At 34.0% G+C, this 25,276-nt stretch overlaps 1 protein-coding gene across 2 annotated transcripts in view; it reads left to right on the top strand.

The window, feature by feature from the left end:
• The window catches only part of LOC150095014 (uncharacterized), an 84,905-nt gene that overhangs the window by 45,124 nt on the left and 14,505 nt on the right, over positions 1–25,276 (top strand). The window contains exon 4 of one of the 2 annotated variants that reach the window (XM_090411460.1): positions 8,019–8,261. In XM_090411460.1, the coding sequence (XP_090267586.1) occupies positions 8,019–8,261 (243 nt within the window). Of the gene's footprint in view, positions 1–8,018; positions 8,299–25,276 lie in introns of both variants that reach the window. The other variant, XM_090411461.1, reaches the window with a different exon arrangement.

Genomic DNA, 25,276 nt, shown 5'->3' with positions numbered 1-25,276 from the left:
GTGGAATGCCAATATGTTTTGAGTTGAAATTAGTTTAATCTAAAAACCGTGTTTCTTTTTCTACAATTGTAGTTTATTGTTGACTGCTCAAAATGTTATCAGCTCTGAGTTTTGCATCAAACAAAAATGAATGGAATGATAATTCACTAGATAAACTTACCCCTTCAAACTTTGATCTTGTCTTAACTATACAAATGTGTAGAAACCTCTGAATAAAAAATTAGCTAGTATGTTGTTTCAACTTATTTCAACTTTAGCATATGTATTCTGTCTGGAATCATTGCATATGTTTTCTTAAATGCACCTTCACTGGATATCACATAAATACTCACAAAAACAAACAGCATAACTGCTTGGGCATAGGTGAGATCAAACCAAAATTTGATTTGTTGCAAAAAAAAAAAAAGAGAGAGCAGTAAAATAAATCCCATTAACAATTAAAAATAATGATATAAAAACTTTAAATGATCTTTGACTTCTTACTGCTCAATGTTATTTTTTCCTGTTAATATGCATATTTTACTTTATAATTTCTTTAAGTTTTTTTTTTGTTGTTGTTGAAATCAACATGAACAAATATGTTCATTTGTTTCTTGGCATAAACTTTTTCGTTGCATTGCTATCATATTAGCATCTTCAAGGTGAAAACCATTAATATTGCATTGTAGAAGTGTATATGCATATGAGAGCACAAAAAAAATAATAAATATAAAATACTGTGGATTGCTCAAGTGTTACTGCACACTCTTAATGTGCATTAGTTTACCTAGTCTAGTCATAAATACTGTTACAACTTGAACAGGGCATAAACCCTTAATCTATCAGTCAGTCATTTACAGCTTTCAGTACATACAAACCATATGTATAACGTGCATATAGCAGCACCCAATGTTCGAAATGTTCCCCTTGTGCCTTCACGCATGCCAAGAAGCCTGCAAGACCACATATCAGTAGTGGCATACACAACATCCAACGGAAATTGGATGTTGCAAGCAATGTCAAATGCTGCCATTGCTTGCTCCAAATCCACCTTCAGGCTGGGGATGCTGGGGTGTCGTTTCTTGCAGGCTACTCTCTTAAGCTTCGACCACAATAAGTTCAATGGATTCAGATCGGGATTTCCAGATGGTAATGTGTAGATGGGCATATTTGCCTCCACCCACTGTTGTGTGATCTTTACCTTGTGTGCAAGGTCTGCTGCCTTCCAACAAGATGAAACAAGGTAATGTTCAGGGGCCATAACACAGGTTCCAGCATGGTGTCTTGATACACTATAGTAGAGATTTTGACCCCATTCTCGCAGAAATGCATCTTAGGTTCCCTTGATACATCACCTCCCACCAAACCATCACTGATGCAAGATGATGACCTTTTTGAATCCTGGGTGCTTTGGCATATGCCTGATTGTTTTAGAGGTTAAACGACTCTTCAATGAATATCTTCTCATCTGTGAAGAGGATATCTCTGTGTCTGTTGTTTGCATACTGCCGGAGAAGTGCCTTTGATTTTTTTTATCACCCTCTGCCATGTAAGTTACAATGTTAGGAAGTGTCTAGTAGAACGACAATAAGCTCTCTCTCACCCAGGTCATCAGTGATATGATTGACATATGACATGATTCTCTGCCAAATGTTCATCTCTCTCTCTCTCTCACTACATTACTTTCTTACAAGATTATGACAGAGGCGGCCCTTCACAGCCCTCACAAGCTGTTGTGTCCTAATGCAGCATGGTCGACCTGTTTTTTGGCATTCAAATATGTCTGATACACAAACATCCTACTGATCCCAATTGTTTTTAGTATGTTGAAAATAATAGGTGGCTGGGCTGCATTCTAACTTTGTGAAGTGCTATTACAGCTTAAAGGTTCTCATAATCTCCCCATTGCATGTTAAACTATACAACTTGAAAACTCTCTCTCCCTCTACTGATGAATACGCAAATGTTGGCTGTGCACAGTACCACTAACAGAACTGGGCTCACACAATTCTGTGGGCAATGCAGTGGTGTGCAGAAGTTGTAACAATGTTTATGGCAGGATTGTGTAGATTTGACCTAAATAGATGTTCTCCTCTCACATGTTCCGATGCATTAATGTTTCAAATTAATGATAATTTAATTATAAACAAGTTGAGCCTCTGTGGCTCATTTGGTTTTGACAGAATCCAGGTCTTTCCAACTGAAGAGCTCTATTGAAACTAAATGAGTTAATGCCATCCAACTCAAAGGTGAGTTAACTGGTCTCATACAGAGATGGAGGGTTTTTCATCCCTCAAAACAGGCAAACCAGCCCTGTGAACACAGATATCTACAGACATGGAATACTTTTGGAAGGAAGAACATAGAATACAAGGAAGGAAGCGGGAAACAACCTTGTTCTGCAATAATTCTCTAGTAAAGCAGCTTTGCTACCCCACCAACCACGAGGTTAAGGAAAAACACAATTATAAACAGCTGTATTCAAATAGAAACACAGCTCATGGGGAAAATCCAGGCACACCGAACATTTTCCTAATATAATCTATACAGGAAATCATTATCAACATGTGATGTGCTTTTTTCAGCATTGCTAAGAAAATCTTTCTGTCCTTAGTTTTGTGATGTAATTTTGCATAATCAGCCACAGCTAATTATTGCAATTAGCCTTAGTTCATTAGGCCAGAGTAGTAATCTTCTCTGTGGTGTTTTGCTTAATGGCAGCCATCAGAATTAGCAGAAGGAACAGTTATTTAATTCATATTCCATGGAAAGAATGTGGAGAATGTGTATGCAGATTCAGCTAGGATGCATATATAATAGTGATATTAATGCCATTGAGCATTAAGTGTGTATGTGGGAAGAGAAAAGAGACAGTTGCCCAGTTGGGTCAAGCAGGCTGTAGATTTAAGTATAAGAAAAAGTAAGGAGGTAACTTATTATGTCTATACACAAATGTCAGGAGTATTAGAAACAAAGTAGTTGAGTTTATTTCTTTGGTGAATATGTTGTGGCCTAAAATTGTTGGCATTAGTGAAACCTAGCTCTCAGTCTCAGACTTCACATTAATCACCTCAGTGCAACAAGTAGCCCAGTTGTGAAATACAGATAAACAGCATCAAAAGAATAATGTGAAGATCGGTGAACAGAAGTTATAGTAAATGAGCTATAAATAATATAAACTAGAAAGTTCAACATACTTACATATCACATGCACAACTGGATATAAATATTCAATAATACGATGCCATACTGGTTGGCCATTGGATAGCATAACCGCTCTCCAACCAATAGGTCATGGGTTTGAGTCCCACTGCGGGCATGGGTATTTGCAAAAAAGCCTGCTCTTGATGAGCTTGATAGCTCCTTGAGTTTTTTTTTAAATTTAATTTATACTAAAATAAAAAAAAATAATATTCAAAGTGCATAGGTGTGTATATTGAAGTATATATTTTGACAGGCTATCACTTTTCCTTAATGAAATTTTATATTTTATGGAAGAAAAGATGTATATAAGAGAATAATTGCTAGCTGAAACAAACTAACAATGTAAAGATAAGAAGGCATTATGCCTCTTTACAAGGCCTTGATACAACCACACTTTGAATCACATGTTGATTTGGATTGCAGATAATGGTAAATAGGAGAATGAAGGATTATTATTATTTTATGGGCACCTCCATGGAGTTCAAAGACTCATCATGGGGGACCTAATCTATCCACACAATCTATCATACCTCTCCTTGAACCATTAACAGACAAAGCACTCTGGCAACCCATTCCACTCATTCACAACTTTCCAAGCAAAAAAATCTAGTCCTCACACCCCTACTAACCACACCTTTATTTAACTTCCAGGGATGACCCCCTTGTTCTGGTCCCTCTAGCCAAGTGCTAATTCAGAGGAAAAACATTTCCTCTGAATCCCCTTTTTTTTCTCCTGTCATCCAACTTTTGCAATCCACACCTTCAATCTATCATAGGGAACATTCTATAGGCCACTCACCATCTTAGTCACTCGCCTCTGAATCCTCTCCACCACTTCCTCATCCCCAAGAAACTCAGGGTACCAGACTTGAGTACAGTAATCCAGATGTGGGTGCCTTATAAAGATGAATAACAACTTCCTTAGATCTACTTGTTAATGTGTTTTTCAATAGCCAAGTAATCTTATTGGCTACCTTAGCAATAAGTCTTCTAAACTTTAACACTCTGTCTACAACCATCCCTAAATCTCTAGCTTCATCTATTTCCTGTAGTACAGGGCCATCAATGTAATACATGGCTTTTAGTCTATTTATCCCAAAATGCATAACTTGACATTTCTCGACATTAAACTGATACCCATTAACTTTTGCCCACATTGACAACCCATTCAAATTGTCCTGCAAGCTTTCCACATCACTTATTCTACCTAATTTTGCATATAGGTAGAATAAGTGATGTGGAATTTTGCATATTTGTACATAAATGTACAAATATGCAAAATTTGTACATAAATGATATAGGAAATAAACCTTTCAGGTTATTTCCTATATCATTTATGTACAAATTAAACAGCAACCACCCCAGCACTGAACCTTGCGGCACACCACTAATCACCTGTTTTCGCCTCGATTCTGCCCCTCCACATACCACTTTTTGATATCTGCCCATCTTCCCAGCAGCCACCCTTTTATCAATTAACCAGTGTCATTATCCATCACCATTTGTTCTTATTTGCATAACAGAGTTCCATGTGAAATTCTGTCAAATGTCTTTGCAAAATCATCATGTAGCCATTTCCTTTATCCAACTCAGCTGTTATCTATTATAAAAAGTTAGTAAATTACTAAGGCATGACTGACCCTTCACAAAGCCATGTTGATCCTCATACAGTATTATATTTTTATCTACCCATTCTTAAATTCTCGTTTTTCTTACCAATTTTTCTGGTACTTTTACCACCATGCCTGAGATACTGATTGGTCTATAATTTGCTATTGCAGTCTTAGAACCTCCCTTATGCAAAGGAATTATTTTGTCCTCTTTCTATTCCCTTGGAACTGTACCAAAGCTGAGACTTAAATCAGAGATCCCAGTCAAGGTCATTGACAAAGCCAGTTCCCTTTCATACCCTAGCTGATATCCCAATTAATCCCACAGCTGTATTTACATTGAGATTTTGCAATATCCTAAGAACCTCCAATTCATCCACCTCTGTTCCCACATTAGTATCTGTCACATAGGTTAAAGCAGTAATCTCACTAAGAAGATATGTGATTGCAAAGTGGTCATTCAATAACTCAACTATTTTATCTACTTCTGTCTCCTTGTAACCATCATCACTCATTAAGGTTAATCTTCCATAGTTATTCTTCCTCTTACTTGCCACATAACGAAACAACTCTTTAAGATTTCCTTTGGCCTGCTCGGCTAGGTTCTTCTCATAATCTGATTTTGTCTTCCTTGCTGTGCTGGTCACCTCTCTTGCCTGACATGAGTTTTTGTACCATTCACGAGTTTGCTGGTTACCTTTCTCTTTATATACCCTCCACAGCATTTTCTTCTTCTGAAGCTCATGCTTAATGATATTACTCATCCATCTAACTTCTACCTGATTAACCTCCTTACCCTAAGTATACAATTTAATACTGCTTTCTCTAGATGACCCTTAACTTATCTCATGCACTACTAACATCCTTACCAAGCAGTGTTTTATGCCATAGTACAGATTTAAGCTTCTTCCTAAGCATGTCATAATTGCCTACCTTGTAGTTTCACAAATACCCTTTCATGATAGAATATTCCTCATGTTTTACAATCTCCCAACTCAAGATCACATGATCACTTTCCCCAATTGGAGGCATGTTGTCTTCTGATCCTATGACCAGGTCCAGTACTCTCCCATCCTCAGTCCCCTCTATCACATGCTGCCTTAAGTAATTATCTTTTAGCAGGTGTATAAATTTTATTTCCTTGTCATGTGATCCTTCTTCCTTCCTGTCTATATCTCCATAGTTGAAATCCCCCATAATAATCACTTGACCTGTACTCGTTGTACTACTTTGGTAATCCATGGCTTCCAGTTCATCTGTGGAACTCCCTGGCCTATAGCAACAACCAACTGTATATTTTGTCTTACTTAATCTCACACCAGATTGCTTCAAATGAACCACCTTACCACCTGTCTCCTATTCTTTTTGATTTGTTCAACAAAAAAGTCGAACCTTTTGCCTATCATCAGCAGTACTCCTCCCCCAGTCATATCTTCTCTATCTTCCCAGAAAATACAAGACCCTTCACATTCAATCCCTGTAACTACATCATCTGCTGTTAACCAAGTCTCACTAATGTCTATAACTTTTGACAAGGTTGCACTAACCAATGCCATAAATTCTTCCCTCTTGTTCCTGATATTTCAGGCATTAGTATATAGAAATTGCAGCATCCCTTTAATCCCCAACCTACCTTTACTTTCTGAATTGACTAACCTATTCAATATTTTTGCTTGACAGACTAGATTCCTCAGTCATTCTCACACTCACTCGCTTCATGGGTGCCTTCATACAAGCTCACTTGCTTTCACCCTAATTGCTTAAGTTTCCCTGAATTTGTACTTCAACATGCTCAGTGAACAAAGCTTTCTTCATACACCTAACATCAAAACCATTTAGATGTAGTCTATCAGCATTGTACAAATTCTTCTTTCTGTCAAATAGAGACCACAGATCCACAAATTCTACATCATACCTTTTACACAATCTGCGTTTAGACTCATTAGCTGTCAATGCTCTCTTCCTCAGTTTGCCTCTATCATAGCTTGGTAGGAGACTTATAATCTTCACCTTCTTACTCTTCAGTTTTGCTCTTCTAACAACTCCTTTACCTCTTCTCTCATAGAATATTTCTTACCTCACAAATCATTTGTATCAACCAACACAATCGTTTCCTTAGACTTACCTTTTTGCATCCGGATGGCCTGGCTAATATCATCTCATCATATCATCCCATATGATTGGGATGATATGATAGAAGCCTATAAATATGAAAGGGTGTTATAGGATATGAATTGAATAATTTTTCATTATTTGGTGGTGAGAGGAGAAGGGGACATCCATGAATGTTAAATTTGTGTGCAGTTAAAAAAGGGATAAGAGCTAGATTTTTCTCTCATAGAACAGTGAGTGAGTTGAACCTTTTGCCTGTTGAAGTGGATCTAGCACATCCAAGAGTGAATGAGTTTAAAAGAAGGTATGACAGCTGATGTGGGTAATGTATAACCTCTCAGTTGACAAGTCCTTGACTTCATGGAGGTCTTTGATGATAATAAATATGAGGAAAAGATGGTTTTGCAGTTGAGAAGCTTTCTGATCAACTGTAGAATTAATTATATCGATTGGGAATGACCGACCAGTCACCCAAGTGAATTCTAATTGAGTAATTAGAAGTCATTCCTGTTGGTTAATCATATCATTTTTGAAGTGAAGAAATTTGTTTCAGACTAGTCCATTAAAATAGAAAAACAGTACATATATGCAACTATTTCTTAAGGTTTTTTGAGCTCATAATAGGATATTTGTGTCTGTTATGATCCTGTTTTGTAACTTATATGAGAATCATGTTATTTAATAACATTATAATAAGAATGTTTAAACAACTCAAAGTATTCTTTGAGTTGTTTAAACATTCTTATTGTTTAAACAATTCAAAGTAACAATAATTTTTACTGATCTTTTATGTAATATTACATCTAATGCTTTTAATAATATCACATTCAGTAATTATGCATGTATACAGAGGACCGATGTGCATGACTTAAAATGGAGTCTGAGTTATAGGTTTGTTTGGACTTTCATCTGTATCTAACATTTGTGTGAGCTTGTTCTAGATGTAAATTAAGCATTAAGCATTGCACAGTTTAGCAGTGTTCTTTTTATTCAGTAATAATTACTTTAAATCATAAAACATGATTGAAGATACTGAAAGATAACAAAAGTAATTAAAACTTTTGCATTACTTTATTCTTTGTTATTGTTATTGAACTCCTCATCTTCTTTCAGGAAGACAGTACATCTATAATTCCTACTGGATCTTTGTGTTTATCAAAGCTTTCTTCAAGTAGCACAGTTCCTTCTAAATCAAAACATATAGTAGCAGCAAGTACAGGACTAAACACAAAGAAGAAAATCCGTCAGGATAAAGAAAAAGATCCCAATGCACCAAAAAGGCCTGCAAATCCTTTCTTTTTGTTTTGTCAAGAACAAAGGAGTTCAGTAATGGAAAGATTTGGACAAGAACAGAAGGTAAAGAAATTGTATTTACAGTATATGGAAACCACAGGTAATTGCTGACGAAAATTAATTTATAGCAGTTATTTCTTTCTTGTTTACTTTTTAAAAATGAATTATAATTATGAATGGCTGGCATATATATATATATATATATATATATTTTTTTTTAGAAAACCAACACACACAGACAGATACCTTCATGCTTCTTCCCATCACTACTCTCTGCAGAAATTTGGAATTATTTCAACCCTGGGTTGAAATAATTCCAAATTTCTTTACTAACAGATGAAACAGAGATTGAAAATGAGCTTAATTTACTAAAAAGGACTTGTCAACAATGGTTTCTCTCTTAAGAAAATTGATAAATTTATCTCTCACCGTCGTTCTCCTACTATTGAAGATTCTTCTTCCCCAAGAGCATTCATATCTTTACCATACATCAGCTCTCTCTCCCCCCAAAACCAGCAAAAATTCTTAGGAAATTCAACATTAGAACTTGTTTCACTACGTTTCCAAACCTTCAATCAATACTAAGTAGACCTAAAATAAAACATGTCCCTCTCCAGCATCCAGGTGTCTATAAGATCTTGTGTGAATGTGGCAAACTATATTATGGTCAGACGGCTAAATCTATCCTTTTATGTATTGAGGAACACAGAAGAGACATATCCTACAATAAGACCAGGGCCAGTGCTCTATCAAACCACGTTCGCTTCTCTATTAACTCAGATGAAGGCCTTCAACACCTCATAGTCTGGCCGCAAACTTATAATATTCATAGGTGTTATGATGAGCTGGAAAGGAAGATAGTCGAATCTAAAGAAATATCCCTTGCTTCATCCCATATAAACAACAGCCTTAGCTGCAATCTTTCTGATGCACACATTGCCACTGTCCAATACTAGCGCTCCCGTGGCAACTCTCGCATGTAATCAACTTTAATTGGAATTCCAGCACGCATTCCTGTTTTAAACTGTACTTTGGTCTTTTATATTAGTTCTGTTGATGTAATTTTATTATGTCTGTTATTTTACATAATTCTTTGTCTTTGATACCTGAAGAAGTTGAATTTTGTTCAACGAAACTAGTAGTATCTCAGCATTAAACTGAGGTATTATAGTCATTCAAACTAATTTTTTCATAACATTATCTGCCGAGTAAATATGTACACCAATATATATATATAAAACCAAAATTTTCACATTAAGTAAAGGAGAAAAAGCCATGGAAGACACTCCTTTTGTGTGCAGGAAGATGGACATGACTACATATTATGCAATTTTTTTGGCCTATAAAGGAGAAGTAGTTCTCTCTCTCTCAAATAATTTCTTCTCTAATAAGTGATGAGTACAAAACATTAACATTTCATAGGAGAATATTAAGTGGTGATTGATAGATATTAACATAATGTAGTACATACTTAAATTCTATACTGTATTTGTTGATAAACAAAGCCTCTTGTTTTTCTTTCTTCTGCAGTATAGAGTCTGTTGAGGTTGGAATCTTTTTCATAGTATAGAAACATTTTTATTCCAGTCTCCAGAAACAACAGATGTAGTAAAAATTTATATGTTCCTGAATAAAAAACGAATACTTCTATGCATTAGAAGAAGCCATTGATCTACAGCAAAATATTATTATTTGTGAGATATCTATTATTGATAAGACAGAAGAGATAAAAAGTAATGAATATAGGATTCGTGAAAGTGTGGATAATTCTAATAATAATCTGATATTATGTATCCTATTACTGTGTAAAATGTATACTGATTTCAGTAAACAAAAGAAAATTTTTAGAAAATGAAGTGAAGTGTAGATAAAATAGAGATACACATAACAAGCAACAAATTTCACAAGATGATTTGCTGCTCCATGATTCCACATGTATTCCTGCCACTCCTAAATGAATCACCTGATCAACATTATTAGGTCATTGGATTAGCCCCTCCCTATAGTTATTTACTGAACTGCCAAATGTGTACAGCAGCTGTTTATTATTAGTTAGTTATTATACTTTGCAAACCTCTTTCCTTCTCCTTGTAAGTTTTTTAAAATTATGCCATCATCTAGAATTTATAGGATCACATCCTATTCGCTCCACCCAGCAACATACAACACACACATAACATCACAAATGTGAATTGTTAATAATTCGTTTGTCAGTAATGGAAGTATTTCTACTCACACTTGTTCTTTCCTTTACATTTCCCATTCTCACATGACTTAATAATGATGGTCACATATTTACCCACTTGAGTAATTCAAATATACCAACCAAATCTAGCATTCTCCTTCATTATTGTTTTTCAATATATCCAAAAACAAATACAATAATTCCCCCCTACCACCTTTATGCATATTTGGCTACAATTAAAGAACTGTTCTGATATGTAGCACATCCATCAAAACACAAGCATGAAACTTCCATGGGGCGCAGCGTTTTCTCTCGTGCTGTCAGATAGTTAGTGTGACAACGAGAGAGCTATGATTGCCCCAATGTGAACATGTTCAGATGTTATATTCAAGCAGTAATGATTGAGGAAAGGAAGAAGTAACTGTGGTATTCAACACAACATGATAAGTTTCTTGAATAGCAGGCAGTATCAAGCAGAGCGATGTGAGCAAACTGCACTCTGATGTGAATAGCAAATTTTTGAGACAATTTGCAGAAAACTGCCAACTTAATGACAATGGTAATCAGTTGGATTTCTGATAAGGACATTGACTAGTCGTTACTAACCATATTTTACATAAATGTGCACAAATTCACATCATTGACTATGTTTTCTCTTGAACCATATCTTCATGATGGTTCAAGAGAAAAGAGTATACATGGGATTTGAAATAGAAAGTGATCACCATTTAGTTTTGAGCAGGGTAACATTGAATATCATATTGAAAAGAAAAGTGTGTAAGAAAGGTTTAAAAAGAACCAAAGTTAAGCTGCTCAGAGGCCAACTGTAGACTCAGATATGCAAATATTCAAAAAAAAAATAAAGAAATGGCGAATCTGAAGAAAACATTCATTGATTCACCCAGAGCAACGTGATGAAGTTGTCTGGAAGGATAACAAAAAATTAGAACTTTATAATGGACTCAGGAAGTAAGAGGCAATTATGGAAAAGAAGAAAGTATATCAAAAGTTCTTAGCAAGTAAATCGGCATGTGCTTTGAGAGAATACAGAGAAAAATGTAAGAAAGCAATCAATCTGTGTAGAAGCAGCTAAATAAAAGTCATGGGAAGACGTTGATAAGAATATAGGAGATAAATATCAGGAGGGTGACAAAATGTTCTGAATGCTGTTGAAGAAGCTTAAAAACGGAGGAAAACGTATTGTAAAAGGAACTGGAGATGAGAAAGAAAACATGAAACTGAAGATACAGATATTCTAGATCATCATCATAATGCTAATTAAGCACCCCTCCAATATAAGACCATATTGGAGGGGGTGATTAATATAGCCTTTAAAGCAGTGTTTCTTTCCACATAGCCTTTAAAGCAGTGTTTCTGAATGTGGGGCAAAATATTCAAATTGTCCCCACAGGGGGACAATTTGAATATTTTGGAAGGCAATTAGAAAATGAGAAAAAGAGCTCTCATATAGCACCTATAATATAAAAAGAGGAAATAAACTTGCATGTGAGAATTAAAGAAGAATTTCCTTATTGAGTGTTTCAAATAAGATTTATGCAAGCAAATGAAAAAAGGCTGAGAAAAATTATCACAAATAATTGAGATATCATTAAGGGTCAAAGCTATATAACTGAGAGGAGACCTCCACATAGCCTTTAAAGCAGTGTTTCTCAACGTGGGGCATATGCCCCACGTCGAAAAAAAATTATCACAAATAATTGAGATATCATCAGAATGTAACAATGATTTGTATTTGAGTTTTACAAATCTAGAAAAGGCATATGACAAAGTGGCAACAGAAAAGTTGTTCTGAACGCTACAATCATATGAATGTAAATGGGACATTATGTTGAGTATTACATAAGTCTGTATTTGACCTCTAAGTCAGAGTTAGAATTGACTTATTGAATTAGAAAGATATACAGAAGGATGATTTGATGTTAAATGTGAGACAAGGGTGCATATTATCTCCACTGTTATTCATCATCTATGTGGATCACGTTATGAAGGAAAGCATTAGACCTGATATCAGAATTTGGAGATATTCAACAGTATATTATTCAATGTTTTTCAGTCTGCTCATACAATGGTGTAACGGCAACACAATAGGCAGTAAATTTCATGGATATTTTAGTCAGTTATGTTTAGATTTAACAGCAGACTGAAGTAAAGATTGTAACTTGATGAAGAGCATAAAGTTTGTTTTGATTTTGCTCTCTCTCTCTCTCTCTGAGGATTCTGGTTACATAATTTGTTAGTAATGGGAGCCAATACAGAGGAGAAATATATCCTCTGATTTCTTCCCTGTTAGATATGCTTTGAATCTGTTAATTGAAGAGGTCTTGAAATTTTCTGTTTATGACTTATTTTGTTAGGGAGGTATTAGTAAAGAAGGTATTAATTCTTTGTTCAAATTTTCCTCATCATTAATAAGACAGGAAGTGCATGTACTAAGGACTTAAAAGATGCCTTATTTCAGGGGTTAATAATGGTGTGAATTAGCATGAATCTAATTGTGTGAGTTGGCTTCTTGTAGATAGTTTTTCATTTATCAGATTATCTGGTGTCAGTTTTACATTCAGAAAAGGAAGTGAATCGTCTCTCTCTCACTCTCTCTTTTTCTTTACTTCATGTTGGTTGTTGAGGTTTAATAAATCTTTAATAAAGAAATTTCTTACCATGCGTCATATTATTATGATGTCGTCATTCAGTCTTTCCCATAATTTTCACTTAAGCAGATATTCTTCTAATGCTTCCATATAGATGTTAGCCAGAAACTTTTTAACACAACTTTTTAAAGTTACAAAATGTTGTAACTTTAAAAACAGTGCTTCCTATGCTAACCATGACTGGTTATGTATCATCTTTATATTTGAAGCATCTCAGTGTTATGTAATGTTTTACTAAGATCATGAGTTTTTTTGAGTCCATCCCATAGTAACGTTTCTTACTCAGTGTGTGTTCATCATCTTCCCTTTTCCCTTTGGCAAATTCAGTGGGCTGTTATAGCTAAGTACCTTAGTTCCATAGAAACTTAATTAATTCTATGATAAAGCAGTTAATCCTGTCTGTATGGCTTTCTGTTTTTCTGCCAATTGTGTACATATTTTCTGACAGGTTTATTTGTCTTTGTAGGATGAAAAACCCAATATTCTGGAAGGAAAAATACTTTCAGTTTCACATGAGACTAACTTAAGTGAAAGACGCTTATTAAAGTTCATCTTAGATGGGATTAAAATCCAAGACTATTCATCTAAAGGATATGGTCATTATTGACTGAGCTATGGGAGGCTCTATATATAGAGCCTCCATCTATCTATACCATCTATCTATATATAGATAGATGGTTAGATGTCACTATAGCAAACTTGTAGGGTCACAAGAATAGTTCGTTGTGGATAGATGTTTTACGGAAACATACATAATAGATATAATAATACTTGAAAAAACAGTTTAACATATGTAAGGAAAATTAGAATTTATTAACAATTATATTTCACTTACTGTAACATGAGCATCATTCAAGGAAAGAGCAAAAGAATTGCTTACAACATTTAAAATATGAACACAAGAATGTGTCAAACAGCATGATTATATTTCCACATGTCTTGGTTGTAGTTGAGACAGCTACTATTAAAGTTCCAGGGAACCAGGTATAGTTGTGTAATTCAAAATTAATTGAAAAAAAAAAAAAATATATATATATATATTAAAATAAGAATTTCAAAAAATAAAAAGACCAAAAAAAAAAAGTATGAACAATTTATGGCAATTACTTCCCAAAATTTGGAGGTAGGCATGCAATCTGTTTGATTAAGATTAGGGTGATGATGCACGGTTTTGCACGTTTCAAGGAATAGTCAATTGAATTTAAATCTGCTGTAGTGCTATCTTCTATTTGTTTATTCGATTTATTTTGCCATGTGAAGCATCCTGCATTGATGTAAAAACTGAAGAGTTTCTTGGAGCGATATGTTTGTAAATAGAGAAACCATGTCAAAAGAAACTGTAATTCCATAGTCCAGCAATAATATCTTTAATTTTCTTCCTAAAGTTAAAACTGTTTTGTATATAAGAGTTGGTTTAGCCTGTTAGGTTTTGAAGATTTGAATGATGTTTAGCTGAGATGATGCAGTCAATTATTGGACATAATGGATAACCAGATTTGTGCACCTTAGGAAGGCCATAGATATGTGAGAGATGAGCATGATGAATTCATAATTTTTCAACAGTGTGTATCTAAAGAATGTGTTTGGTCCAACATACCTGTTCAAAAAACTCTGAGTTTTTACAAGATCATTTCCCTGATGACATTGTTAAATTTCTTAAATTTACAAGCAGTGTGGGATAATTCACATGGCAGAATAAATTGAATAAGCAAATAGAAAGCACAGCCATGGGCAGTCCTACCTCACCTACTTTGGCTGATTACTTCATGTATCATTTGGAAAGCCAACTTTTTAACACAACTTTTTAAAGTTACAAAATGTCGATGATTTCTTTGCAGGTTGATACCACCCTGAACAGAATTACTTCAATTTTTGGACAGAATAAACTCTTTTATACACTTGCATCAAATTCCCTATTAAATGTGAATCTAACAACAGTCTTTCCTTCTTGGATACCTTAATAATCTGTAACTCTACAGGCAATATTAAATTTCCATCTACAGCAAGACTTCCTTCACTGGCAGGTATATCCACTAAGCTTCACATCATCATCCTTTACTAAAGACATTGATAAAGATAAAATTATCAAAAGTCTTGTACACGTTGCATGCACAATTTGTTCTTCAGACTCCCTTCTGTTAGAAGAATTGAACAAAATAAGAATTACATTGTTGTCTCATGGATATGAGAAACATCCAGAAAATAACTGATAGTTATCATCCTTCAACCAGACTACAATCGTGGTAAGAGGATGCCCATATCGTTCTCTGCAAATACAATCTGTACTCTATTATAGAATCACACATATACCTCAGTAAAAATTGATTTATTATATACATATTTCATCTTAAGTGTCAAAAGACATCATCAGTGTGGACAGAGAACAACTCAAATTCCTCACCCAAATGAGGAATTTGAGTGAAAGAAAAAGTAGAGTGCATGCATTACATTGGGATCCCTCTCTATATACAGTAGCATGTTCATTGATTTACACACTATTGGACTGAAAATAAAATTAGACAATTTTGAGTTTAAACATATATATAAATATATTGAGAATAAAATTTATTTAATACAGTATAGCTATAGTTAATAATAACATGGTTATCACCAGAGCCAACAAAGAAACACCACTGTAGTCTTAGACTCCAAATCTTATGCTTGGAAAATGAAATTACTTTTTCGTGATTGAAATACACGAAGTTTAATATGGATCCTTCAAAATTCAACTCAGTAAACACAACAAATTAATGGATAAAACAACATCCATAGATCAAGAAACTATCAAAAGACTCAGAACATACCATGCAACACCCCCCTCAAATATATGGCTAACCAAATTACATAAAAGTAACTGTCCACTTATACCTATTGTGGATTCTGTAGGCAGCCCCATGTATAAAATCTCAAGATTTTTGTCTAACCTTCTCCTCCACCTCTCATTGACTACTCAGCTTCCAGCTTCTTTGATAAAATTTCTGATAGAAATTTTTGATAGAATTTCTTGCAAGAATGAAAGACATGAAACTGGCATCTGTAGACTTGATGGTGAGCTTTGGTATTGTCTCTCTCTTCACAAATATTCCTCACAATGAGAGAATAGAAATTCTTACCCCAAAAATTTTAACCAGACATAGTGGACCTGTTTAAATTTTCAGTCACATCTGGTTACTTTTGTTGGAAGGATAAATTATAGAAACAAGTGAAAGGAATGTTGATGGGCTTTCCCTATTATCCTAGCCAACTTTTATCTTAAACAGCTGGAAGAAAGAATCTTCTCTCTCTTTATGCAAAACTGTCAATCTGGCTGTGGTACATAGATGACATCTTTACAGTTGCACAGAACCTGAACTTCATTCGTTTCTACATAAAATCAACATCCTACATCTGCATATTCATTTCATGCTAGAAAAAGAATCATCAAAAGGAATTTCCTTTTTAGATGTACACATCCACCAGAAACAAGATGGATCCATTTCCACTTTGGTTTACTGAAAACCAATTTTTACAGGATGTAGATCATTAGATGGATGTTGAGGATTTAATGATGTCATAAAAATATATCCCTAGTGTCTTGAGCACACAAAATTTGTTCCTCCAAACGATCCCTCTAACAAGAATTGGAAACTATCAAGCAACCAACCCTACTAAATGAATACAATCCAAGAATAACACAGAAAATAATTAGCAACTCTCGTATACCATATATTAAAGGCATCTCTGAATGAGTGGCAAAAATTATGAGAAAATATAAACTCATTAACCAAATTCATAACCTGTTACCCTCTCCAAAAGACAAGCTCTCACCATTGATGCTACCTAGTGCAGTGGTTCTTAACCTTTTAGTAGTTGCAGCCCCCTAAGTATTCTAAAATATTTTTGCGGCCCCCTAGTTTGTAGTAACATAATAATAATTAAACTTTTTTTTTTTTTTAAAATAGTGGTTTTACTTACAGATTGTAATGTCAAAAAAAAAACAGAAAACAGAAATCAACTTTACTTCAGTATTACTGTAAAAACTGTAGGAAATTTATTTGATTTAGGAAATCAAATAATGTTCTTTGTTGCTCATTTTATAAGGGGGTAAATTTTAAGAAATAACAAATCATTATTACAGCACTGAAAGTTTCGAAAAGTAATTGCACTAAAGTTACACTTAGCAACGTTAAGTTCTATGCATTCATACTAGTATTGTTTAAAACTTCAGAGAATCACTCCGTTCACACGTCCAGTAGGCAGTTGTCATGGCTTGCAGTGTTGCCAGCAGTGAAAAGTTGACTTGTGGTGCCACCACAAAAGAAACTATAGCATAATTCAGATTACTAATACAAAATGATACAAGTTTGAAACAAAGTAAAATAAAGAGCAAAAATAATTATTTTAAGAGATTTCAGAATTTTAAAAACTAGAAACATTCTATAAATTTTCTGTGGCCTACCAGTTAAGAATCACTGACCTAGTGTATACAAAGTACCATGTTTTGGCAACTTGTCTTATTATGGACAAACAGGAAGATCTGTCAACAAATACATCTCTGAACATCAAGGCCACATTTGGCTCATCAAATCTCACAAATCTGGCCTAGAATAACACGATTGAAAACACCAGTCACATAAAAATAGGACATCATTAAATCCCTAGTATCTTGAGCTCATAAAATAAAATTTCTTCAATGAGAAAATGCCAAACTGTTACATATATCCACTTATAAACACAAACGCTTATGAGGCTCTACTTCATTGACCTGATCTCAGTTGTAACAACTGTCTTACTACTCCTAGTGTGGGAATTATCATCCTTAACTTTATAAAATAAATTGTATTCCCAAGTTATTGTTGTTTTTTTTAAATCAAAATTATCTAATTTTAGGTTTATTTTCATCCCAATAGTTTGCAGCCAATGAACGCTTAACTATATATAGAGGTTCAATGTAACGCATGCACTCTACTGTTTCTTTTATTCAAATTCCTCATTGTTATTCTCTGTCCACACTTGGTGATACTTATGACAGATTCTATACTGAATATCCCACAGGTCTCATTGTACAAGAAATCTGTACACTGTTTTCAAACCAGCACATAAGTTATCTTCTTTCCTACCATATATTGAAGATAAATTGCTTCCACTATCCTTTTTCTGGTTTCTATCAGGTGGGTAACCCTGTTTGCTGTTTTGGGTCATTTGGCTGCTTTGCTGAGATCAGAATCCAAGAACGTCAAGATTACATAAGATTTCTAGAATCAGAAGATTTAGGCCTTGCTTCTCATTCCATTGATTCTAGATAAAGTTTATTGAATTCAGACAAATATGTTGCACTAAAGTGTATTTCAATTCAGTTGTCTATTCCTCAGAACATGCAAAACCCTGCATCATTACCCTGGTCTTAATTGAACAGAATTAAAGTTTTATTTTAATTTATTTTAATTTTTTCAATTAATTTTGAATTACACAACTATACCTGGTTACTTGGAACTTTAATAGTGTTTTCTTTTGTTCAGCTGTGACCAAGACATGTGGAAGTATACTCATGCTGCTTGACTCATATTTTGATTATTGTAACCAGTTCTTTTGCTCTCTTCTTGAATGATGCTCATGTTACAGCGAGTGAAATATAAAGAAATTGTTAATAAATTCTAATCTCCTTTGCATGTTAAACCAATTTCTCGAGTGTTATTATAGTGGATAGTTTGCTGTAGTGAATTTCTTTTAGCATGGCATTGTACCTGTGGTGATTTGGTGTGAACTTTTTTCCAGCAGTTCATATTAACGATTGAGTTATGTTAGTGTCTGCTGTAGTTTACACTGTGTGTGTGTCTACACATATAGAGTCACACTTCATGTACGCACACAAACAAAAGAAAAGAGCAGGTTAAAGAATAACATCTTGAAATGGTTCTAGGAAAATTCACCATAAACATTTTTGGCGTAAACATTTACACTGTAAGACATTTTGCATTAATTATTTGTAAATAATCAGTGGATGATAAAGGGTATTATAAATGCATTAAAAAGACAAATCTTTATTAAGGTGAATGTCAGTGATACATAATATAATGAAATCATTTAAAAATTGTGCAAATTAAAAGAGATGCTGTGTAAATAATTAACTTTTTGCTGTGGATCATCAATTCAACAAATCCATCAGTAACATCGCTGATTGGAAAATATTGGTCCTCTATTTGTTCTGTTGTATCCCTTCTTCAACATTCTTTTCTCCTGTACTAACTTCAGTGTTTCTTGTCTAATCCATTTCTTCTTGATCTTTTCTTTTTCTAGTACTGTTTCTTCAACTGCATCTTCTAGCTCCTTCATTACTCCTTTCACTCTTAGATTCGAATTTTTTTCTTTATCCATACTTTTAAGTTTCTCCTCTAACACTGTTCTGTACCTTCTTCCTATTTCTGCTTCACTTATTCTTGCTCTCTTCGTTTCTGATGATGGGGTTTATATTTCTTTTTTAATTTCAACTTGATGTTTGCAATCCCTAAACTATGATCCAAGTCTATATCTGCTCCTTTAAAAGTTCAACATTGCTGTGCTGATGTTATCCATCTTTTTTTAATCATATCAATCGTGTTTTTGGTTTTACCATCATTTGATCACCATGTCCATTTTCTACACTCCTTTTGCTGGAATCTTGTGTTACAGATCATCATATCATGATCCACAGCAAATTCTAGCATTTTTTTCATCTTGTTCATTTCTTTCTCTGAAATCATATTTTCTCATGAATCTTTCCACCATCATTATGTATTCCAACTTTGGCATTCCAATCTCCTTCAATAATTAGTATATCTTGCTTTGGTATTGTTTCTATTGTCTGTCAGATCTTTGTAAAATAAGTCAATATCCTCATCTGTGCTGTCAGATATGGGTGCATATATCTGGACTATTGATATATTAAATGGTTTTGTTTGAACTCTTGCTGCTATGATTTGTTCATTGACTGGTTTATAGCCTGAGTGATTTTCTTCTTTTTTGTTAAGAACGAAACCAACTCCTGCTTCATGTTTGGTGTCATGCCATGACCATATGACTTTGCATCTATTTATCTTTCCTGCTGATATCCATTGCAACTCTGCCAGTCCTAGTATATCACAGCGATATCTCTTCATTTCCTTGCAAAGTAATTCCAGTTTTCCTGCCATTCAAAGTGTCCGTACATCCAATATTCCTACTGATAATAGTTCTGTTTCCTTTCAGTATCCCAATTTTTGATCCAACCACCCAATCGCTTGTTTGGTATCGCAGACCTTGTTGATCCATTGACACTCATCTGACTGATCCTCCTCCTTTATCCAGGCTTGGGACTGGCATGAGACCCCCTAAGGATTCCATGGCGACTTTTTGCTTTGCTTCCTAGCAAATCAGAATTAACTTACAGCAGATTATTCATTGCCTTAAAGGACTTACGTTCATCATTAGATCCCGAAACATTAATGGTTGATTTCGAGAAAGCAACTATCAACGCTTTTTCTAACATATTTTTACATCAACTATAACAGGTTATTTATTTCATATGGCACAAAATCTTTATCGCAAAATTATTGCCATTGGTTTGAAGTTTCACTATCAAACAGATGCTGAATTCAACACGAAAATTAAATGCTTCACAGCATTAGCATTTTTTCCAATGAGTGATGTTACTGATGGATTTGTTGAATTGATGATCCGCAGCAAAAAGTTAATTATTTACGCAGCATCTCTTTTAATTTGCACAATTTTTAAATGATTTCATTATATTATGTATCACTGACATTCACCTTAATAAAGATTTGCCTTTTTAATGAATTTATAATACCCTTTATCATCCATTGATTATTTACAAAAATTAATGCAAAATATCTTACGGCATAATTGTTTACGGCGAATTTTCCGGTCACGGTTGAAATGCTCAAGCATTACTTGAGAAGTTTATATATGATGAGTGAATTTGCCCAGTAGCACATATATGGAAAATGGAGAAAAATCATTATTATGCATTTGTTTGTCTATTTCTGTTTCCTTCAGAAAACATGTTGGGGTTGTTTTGTTTAGTCTTTACTGGACAAAGTAATTATATTATCACTTTGTTGGAATATTGGAAATTACATGTTCGAACTGGCAATAATGTAGTTATTGAGCCTTGCCTTGCCATGAAGTAAGTGGAAATGGGAGGCACATTTGCCAACTATCTGTCAAAAAAATAGCCAAAATTTATGTTTGCAAAGATAAGCAGTTCCAATCTTTTGTAAAAAATTCTTAATGTCTTACAAAACATTGAAATTGCTTATAAGCTTGAATAAAAGTATCTGTTTTTTGGTGAAGCATTTATGAATTTGTGACTGACTTCTCAAATATGCTATTATTTTGAATCTCATGTGACAGACTTGGCAGAAACTCTTTGAATACCATGTCTGTGTTAAATATTTTATTTTAATATAAAAATTGTGTAATATATTTTAGATTTGAATTCCTAATGTAGGATATCTTTTTATACCTTGTTTAATTATCAAAATGTTCATTACATCTTAAAACATATTTGTGAATCTTGTTATTCATTCACTTTACTAACTCAATTTTACATTGCAATACAAAAATTTAATATTGTAATTAAAGAATTGTATTGCAAAATGTACTGCATGAGTTATATATACCTGTAACATTGCAATTGCAAGATTCATGTCTTATAATATATATTTCAAGTTTCTTGAGGCACTAGCTCAGCTAACTATATGGACAGTGAGTAAATGCATATATGAATATAATTATTATATGTTAGAAAATATTTTGTACATTGAGTACCAGCAGAAAAACTACTTTGAAGTGCATTATCCGTCTAGTAAAAGAGCCATAAATGAAGAAAAATGAACCATTTTTCTTCATTTATGGCTCTAAGAAACAGTCTTAATCCTCCCTTAAACATTGCTTCCAATTTCTTATTTCTAAGTTCATCATTAAGAGAGAGTAAAGATTTTGGGTGCTGGCAATGTGAAATATGCTGCAGGATACTCTTTTTGCCTTGAAGTATCTGGAAAAGTTAAGCATCTTGTCTGAGGATATGGTACTGGTCAATGAGAAGAATCCATTGTTTATTTTAATGTTAAAAAAAAAAAGAGAAGAATGCTATAAAACACATTACATGTACCTTACAGTTTTATTTTGTAATTAACATCTACTGAAGTTGTCTTATTTTATATTAAAGGTTTGTAACTTGACATCAGTCTCAAACTGGTTGCTGAGAAGGCTTGGGTTACGTGATTTTTTAATCACAAGCAGTAGTCAGTCCAAAGCATATTGTCAGTTGAAAGCCTTGACTGAATATACTCTGAATAAAACAGCTGAGCAATTAAAGTCTTCATATAAACACACCTGGATACTTTTGTTTTTTTTGCCCAAGGTATCTGGAAAAGTAAACCATCTTGCCTTATTTTAATGTAAGAAGAGAAGAATTATAAAACACATTACATTGCATGTATCTTACAGTTTTGATTTGTAATTCACATAGTAACTGTGTGCAGATTTGATTTCCTGCATTCTTGCGGGGATAAAGACACTGGAAACTGTACCAGAAAGAGTTATAAAGATGATATTAGGATCATCGAATGTAGATTATGAGGACAGATGAAGAATATGTGGAGTGCAGACACTGACAAATGGAAGAAAATGGAGTGATATGATACTGTCATGTGATGATAGTCTATAAACTTCTGAAATTATAGGATATCAATTGATGAAATTTTTCATTATATGGAAGATGGGGAGAGAATAAGGGGAACATCCATGTAAGTTTGTATATGGTTAAGAAAAGGATGAGAGCTAGATTTTTCTCTCACAGTCTGTGTGTTGAATAGTTTGCCTGTTGAAGTGGTGAGTATATCTAGCTTGAATGAATTTGTGAGAGTATGACAATTGGTATCTTTCAGTGAGTCCTTGACTCCTTGAAGGTCTCTGATGATAATACTAATAATTACTGTCTGACACACATATTATTTCCTTTGCAAGGAAAGGTATTTCTGAATCAGTTTTTTTGCCTGATTTCAAATATGTTTTTAAAAATTTTCTATCACATACCATTCCAGAGAAAAACAATAGGTCCTATATGTGATATTGTTGCCTATTAAAAATCTATAAGACATGACGCAATACATAACAATTCCATAAGATGATGCAACACATCTCATCATTTCACATTAGCCTATACAGTCCATTGGTGCACGAGTCTTGGATATAGTTTTTGTTGTATTCTTTTTGTGACAGAAAAATGCTCCATGTGTGTGTCAATTCTCCTAATTTAGTTTGCTATATGTGTGCAGGGAGTTCACCCTGAAGAAGAAGCAGTGACTATTTACAAAGTTAATTAAGGAAGCCTACAAATGTTATTTTAGTTGTAAAGTAGGTGATTAAGATAAGCTGGGCTCCACATGTATGTTGTGGAAGTTGTGTGGTTAATTTGTAGGCTTGGCTGAAAGGAACCAGACCCTACATGCCATTTGCTGTTCCAGTGATTTGGAGAGAGAGAGCCAACCAATCATTTTACTGACCATTATTTCTGCCTTACATAAGTTTCAGGATTTTCATCAAAAAATAAGTATATCCAAAAATAAGTGTATCCAAATGTTGCCTTGGCTTTGTGACCAGTTCCTCATTCTGTTGACTTGCCAGTACTGAAACACCTAACACCTGCAAACATTGAGGGTGGTGGTGGCGAAGAAACAGAGGAAATATCGGACACAGAACATGATTTTGGAATAACAAACAATGAACAACACTTAATTACTTAAGAGGAATTGAACGATCTTGTAAGAAATCTTAATCTTGCAAAGGATCACTCAGAACTGTTAGCATCACAGCTGCAGGGATGGAATCTCCTAACTGAAGGAACTAAGGTCACATATTTCAGACACTTTCAAAGCGAGTACATCAGTTATTTCAGTGAAGGTGATACTCTGACCTTTTGTACTAACATAGATAGGCTAATGAAGTATTATTGCATTGAACACATACACCATCTGAATGGAGACTTTTTATTGATTCATCAAAATCCAGTTTTAAAGCTTTTCTTCTTCACAATGGTGGCTTATATCCATCCATCCCAATAGCCCATTCAGTTACTATGAAGAAAACATACAAAAACATGAAAATAGTGCTGTCTAGAAGTGGTACATCTGTGCTAATCTTAAAGTCATTGCCATTTTGCTCAGGTTACAAATAGGATACACTAATTACTGTTGCATCCTATGTGAATGGGGCAGCAGGACCAGGAGTAATAATTTTGTTGTTAAACAGTGGCCTTTGCATACACATTTCACACCCGGAGAAAAGAATGTTAAACATCCACCATTGGTAGAGACAAAAAAAAATCCCTTTGCCACCACTTCACATCAAACTTGGACCATGAAAAACTTTGTGAAAGCAATGAATTGGAAGAAGCAGGGTTTCAGTATTTGAAACAAAAATTTCCAAAAATAAGTGACAATGTTAATGATAAGTGATAATGAACAATCCCAAATTTGAAAATAGTCCCAGGCTTGTTTTAAACCAAAAGGAATCTCATGCATGGGTTAGTTGCAGAAAACTTTTTGGGCAACCACAAATCTTTTCTTCTATGCTCAAAGCATATCATGACATGGGATGCAAGAAGTCTCTGAAAATATACTTTCTTAGGTTCCACATCTAGACATTTTTCCAAAATCTTGGGTCCATATGTGAAGAACATGATAAGAGGGTTCATCAGCAGATTATGAGGATGGAAGTGGAATCATGCTATGGTAGCTGATTACTGTTGGGGTCTGAAATAGGAAACATCAAATTCATCTGTTCATCTTATAAATGGGAGTCATTAGGACAGTCATTCTGATTGACTTTCATTCTACATGTATGATATTGATAATAGTGTTTATATCATAAAAATGTATAGACTTGTTTCTCAAAACCTATACATGATAGGAAAAAATTAAAAACATATTTGAAATCATCAGGATAAATTGAGTAAGAATCACATATAGCTGGAAAGGAAACAAAAGTCAGACTTTTATATATAAAATTCCATTTAATTATTAATATAATTAAATGGAATTTTATGTGACCATTTAAGCATTGATTTACAGGTAATTATGTAAAACATCTGAAAAGCTCTCTGCTCTCCCCCATTATGTATCTGACAAAATGCAAGAATGGCTGCCTTGTTTTAGGTTTGAGATAGTGTTTGAAATAAAAGAACAGGAATCACTTTAATATACTGA

The sequence above is a fragment of the Typopeltis vanoorti genome, chromosome 21, assembly GCF_054136105.1.
Source record: "Typopeltis vanoorti isolate ZY-2024b chromosome 21, IOZ_Tvanoo_1.0, whole genome shotgun sequence".
Taxonomy (NCBI): Eukaryota; Metazoa; Arthropoda; class Arachnida; order Uropygi; family Thelyphonidae; genus Typopeltis; species Typopeltis vanoorti.
Note: the sequence above shows the minus strand (reverse complement) of the source record. Positions and strands in the feature narration are given on the sequence as shown.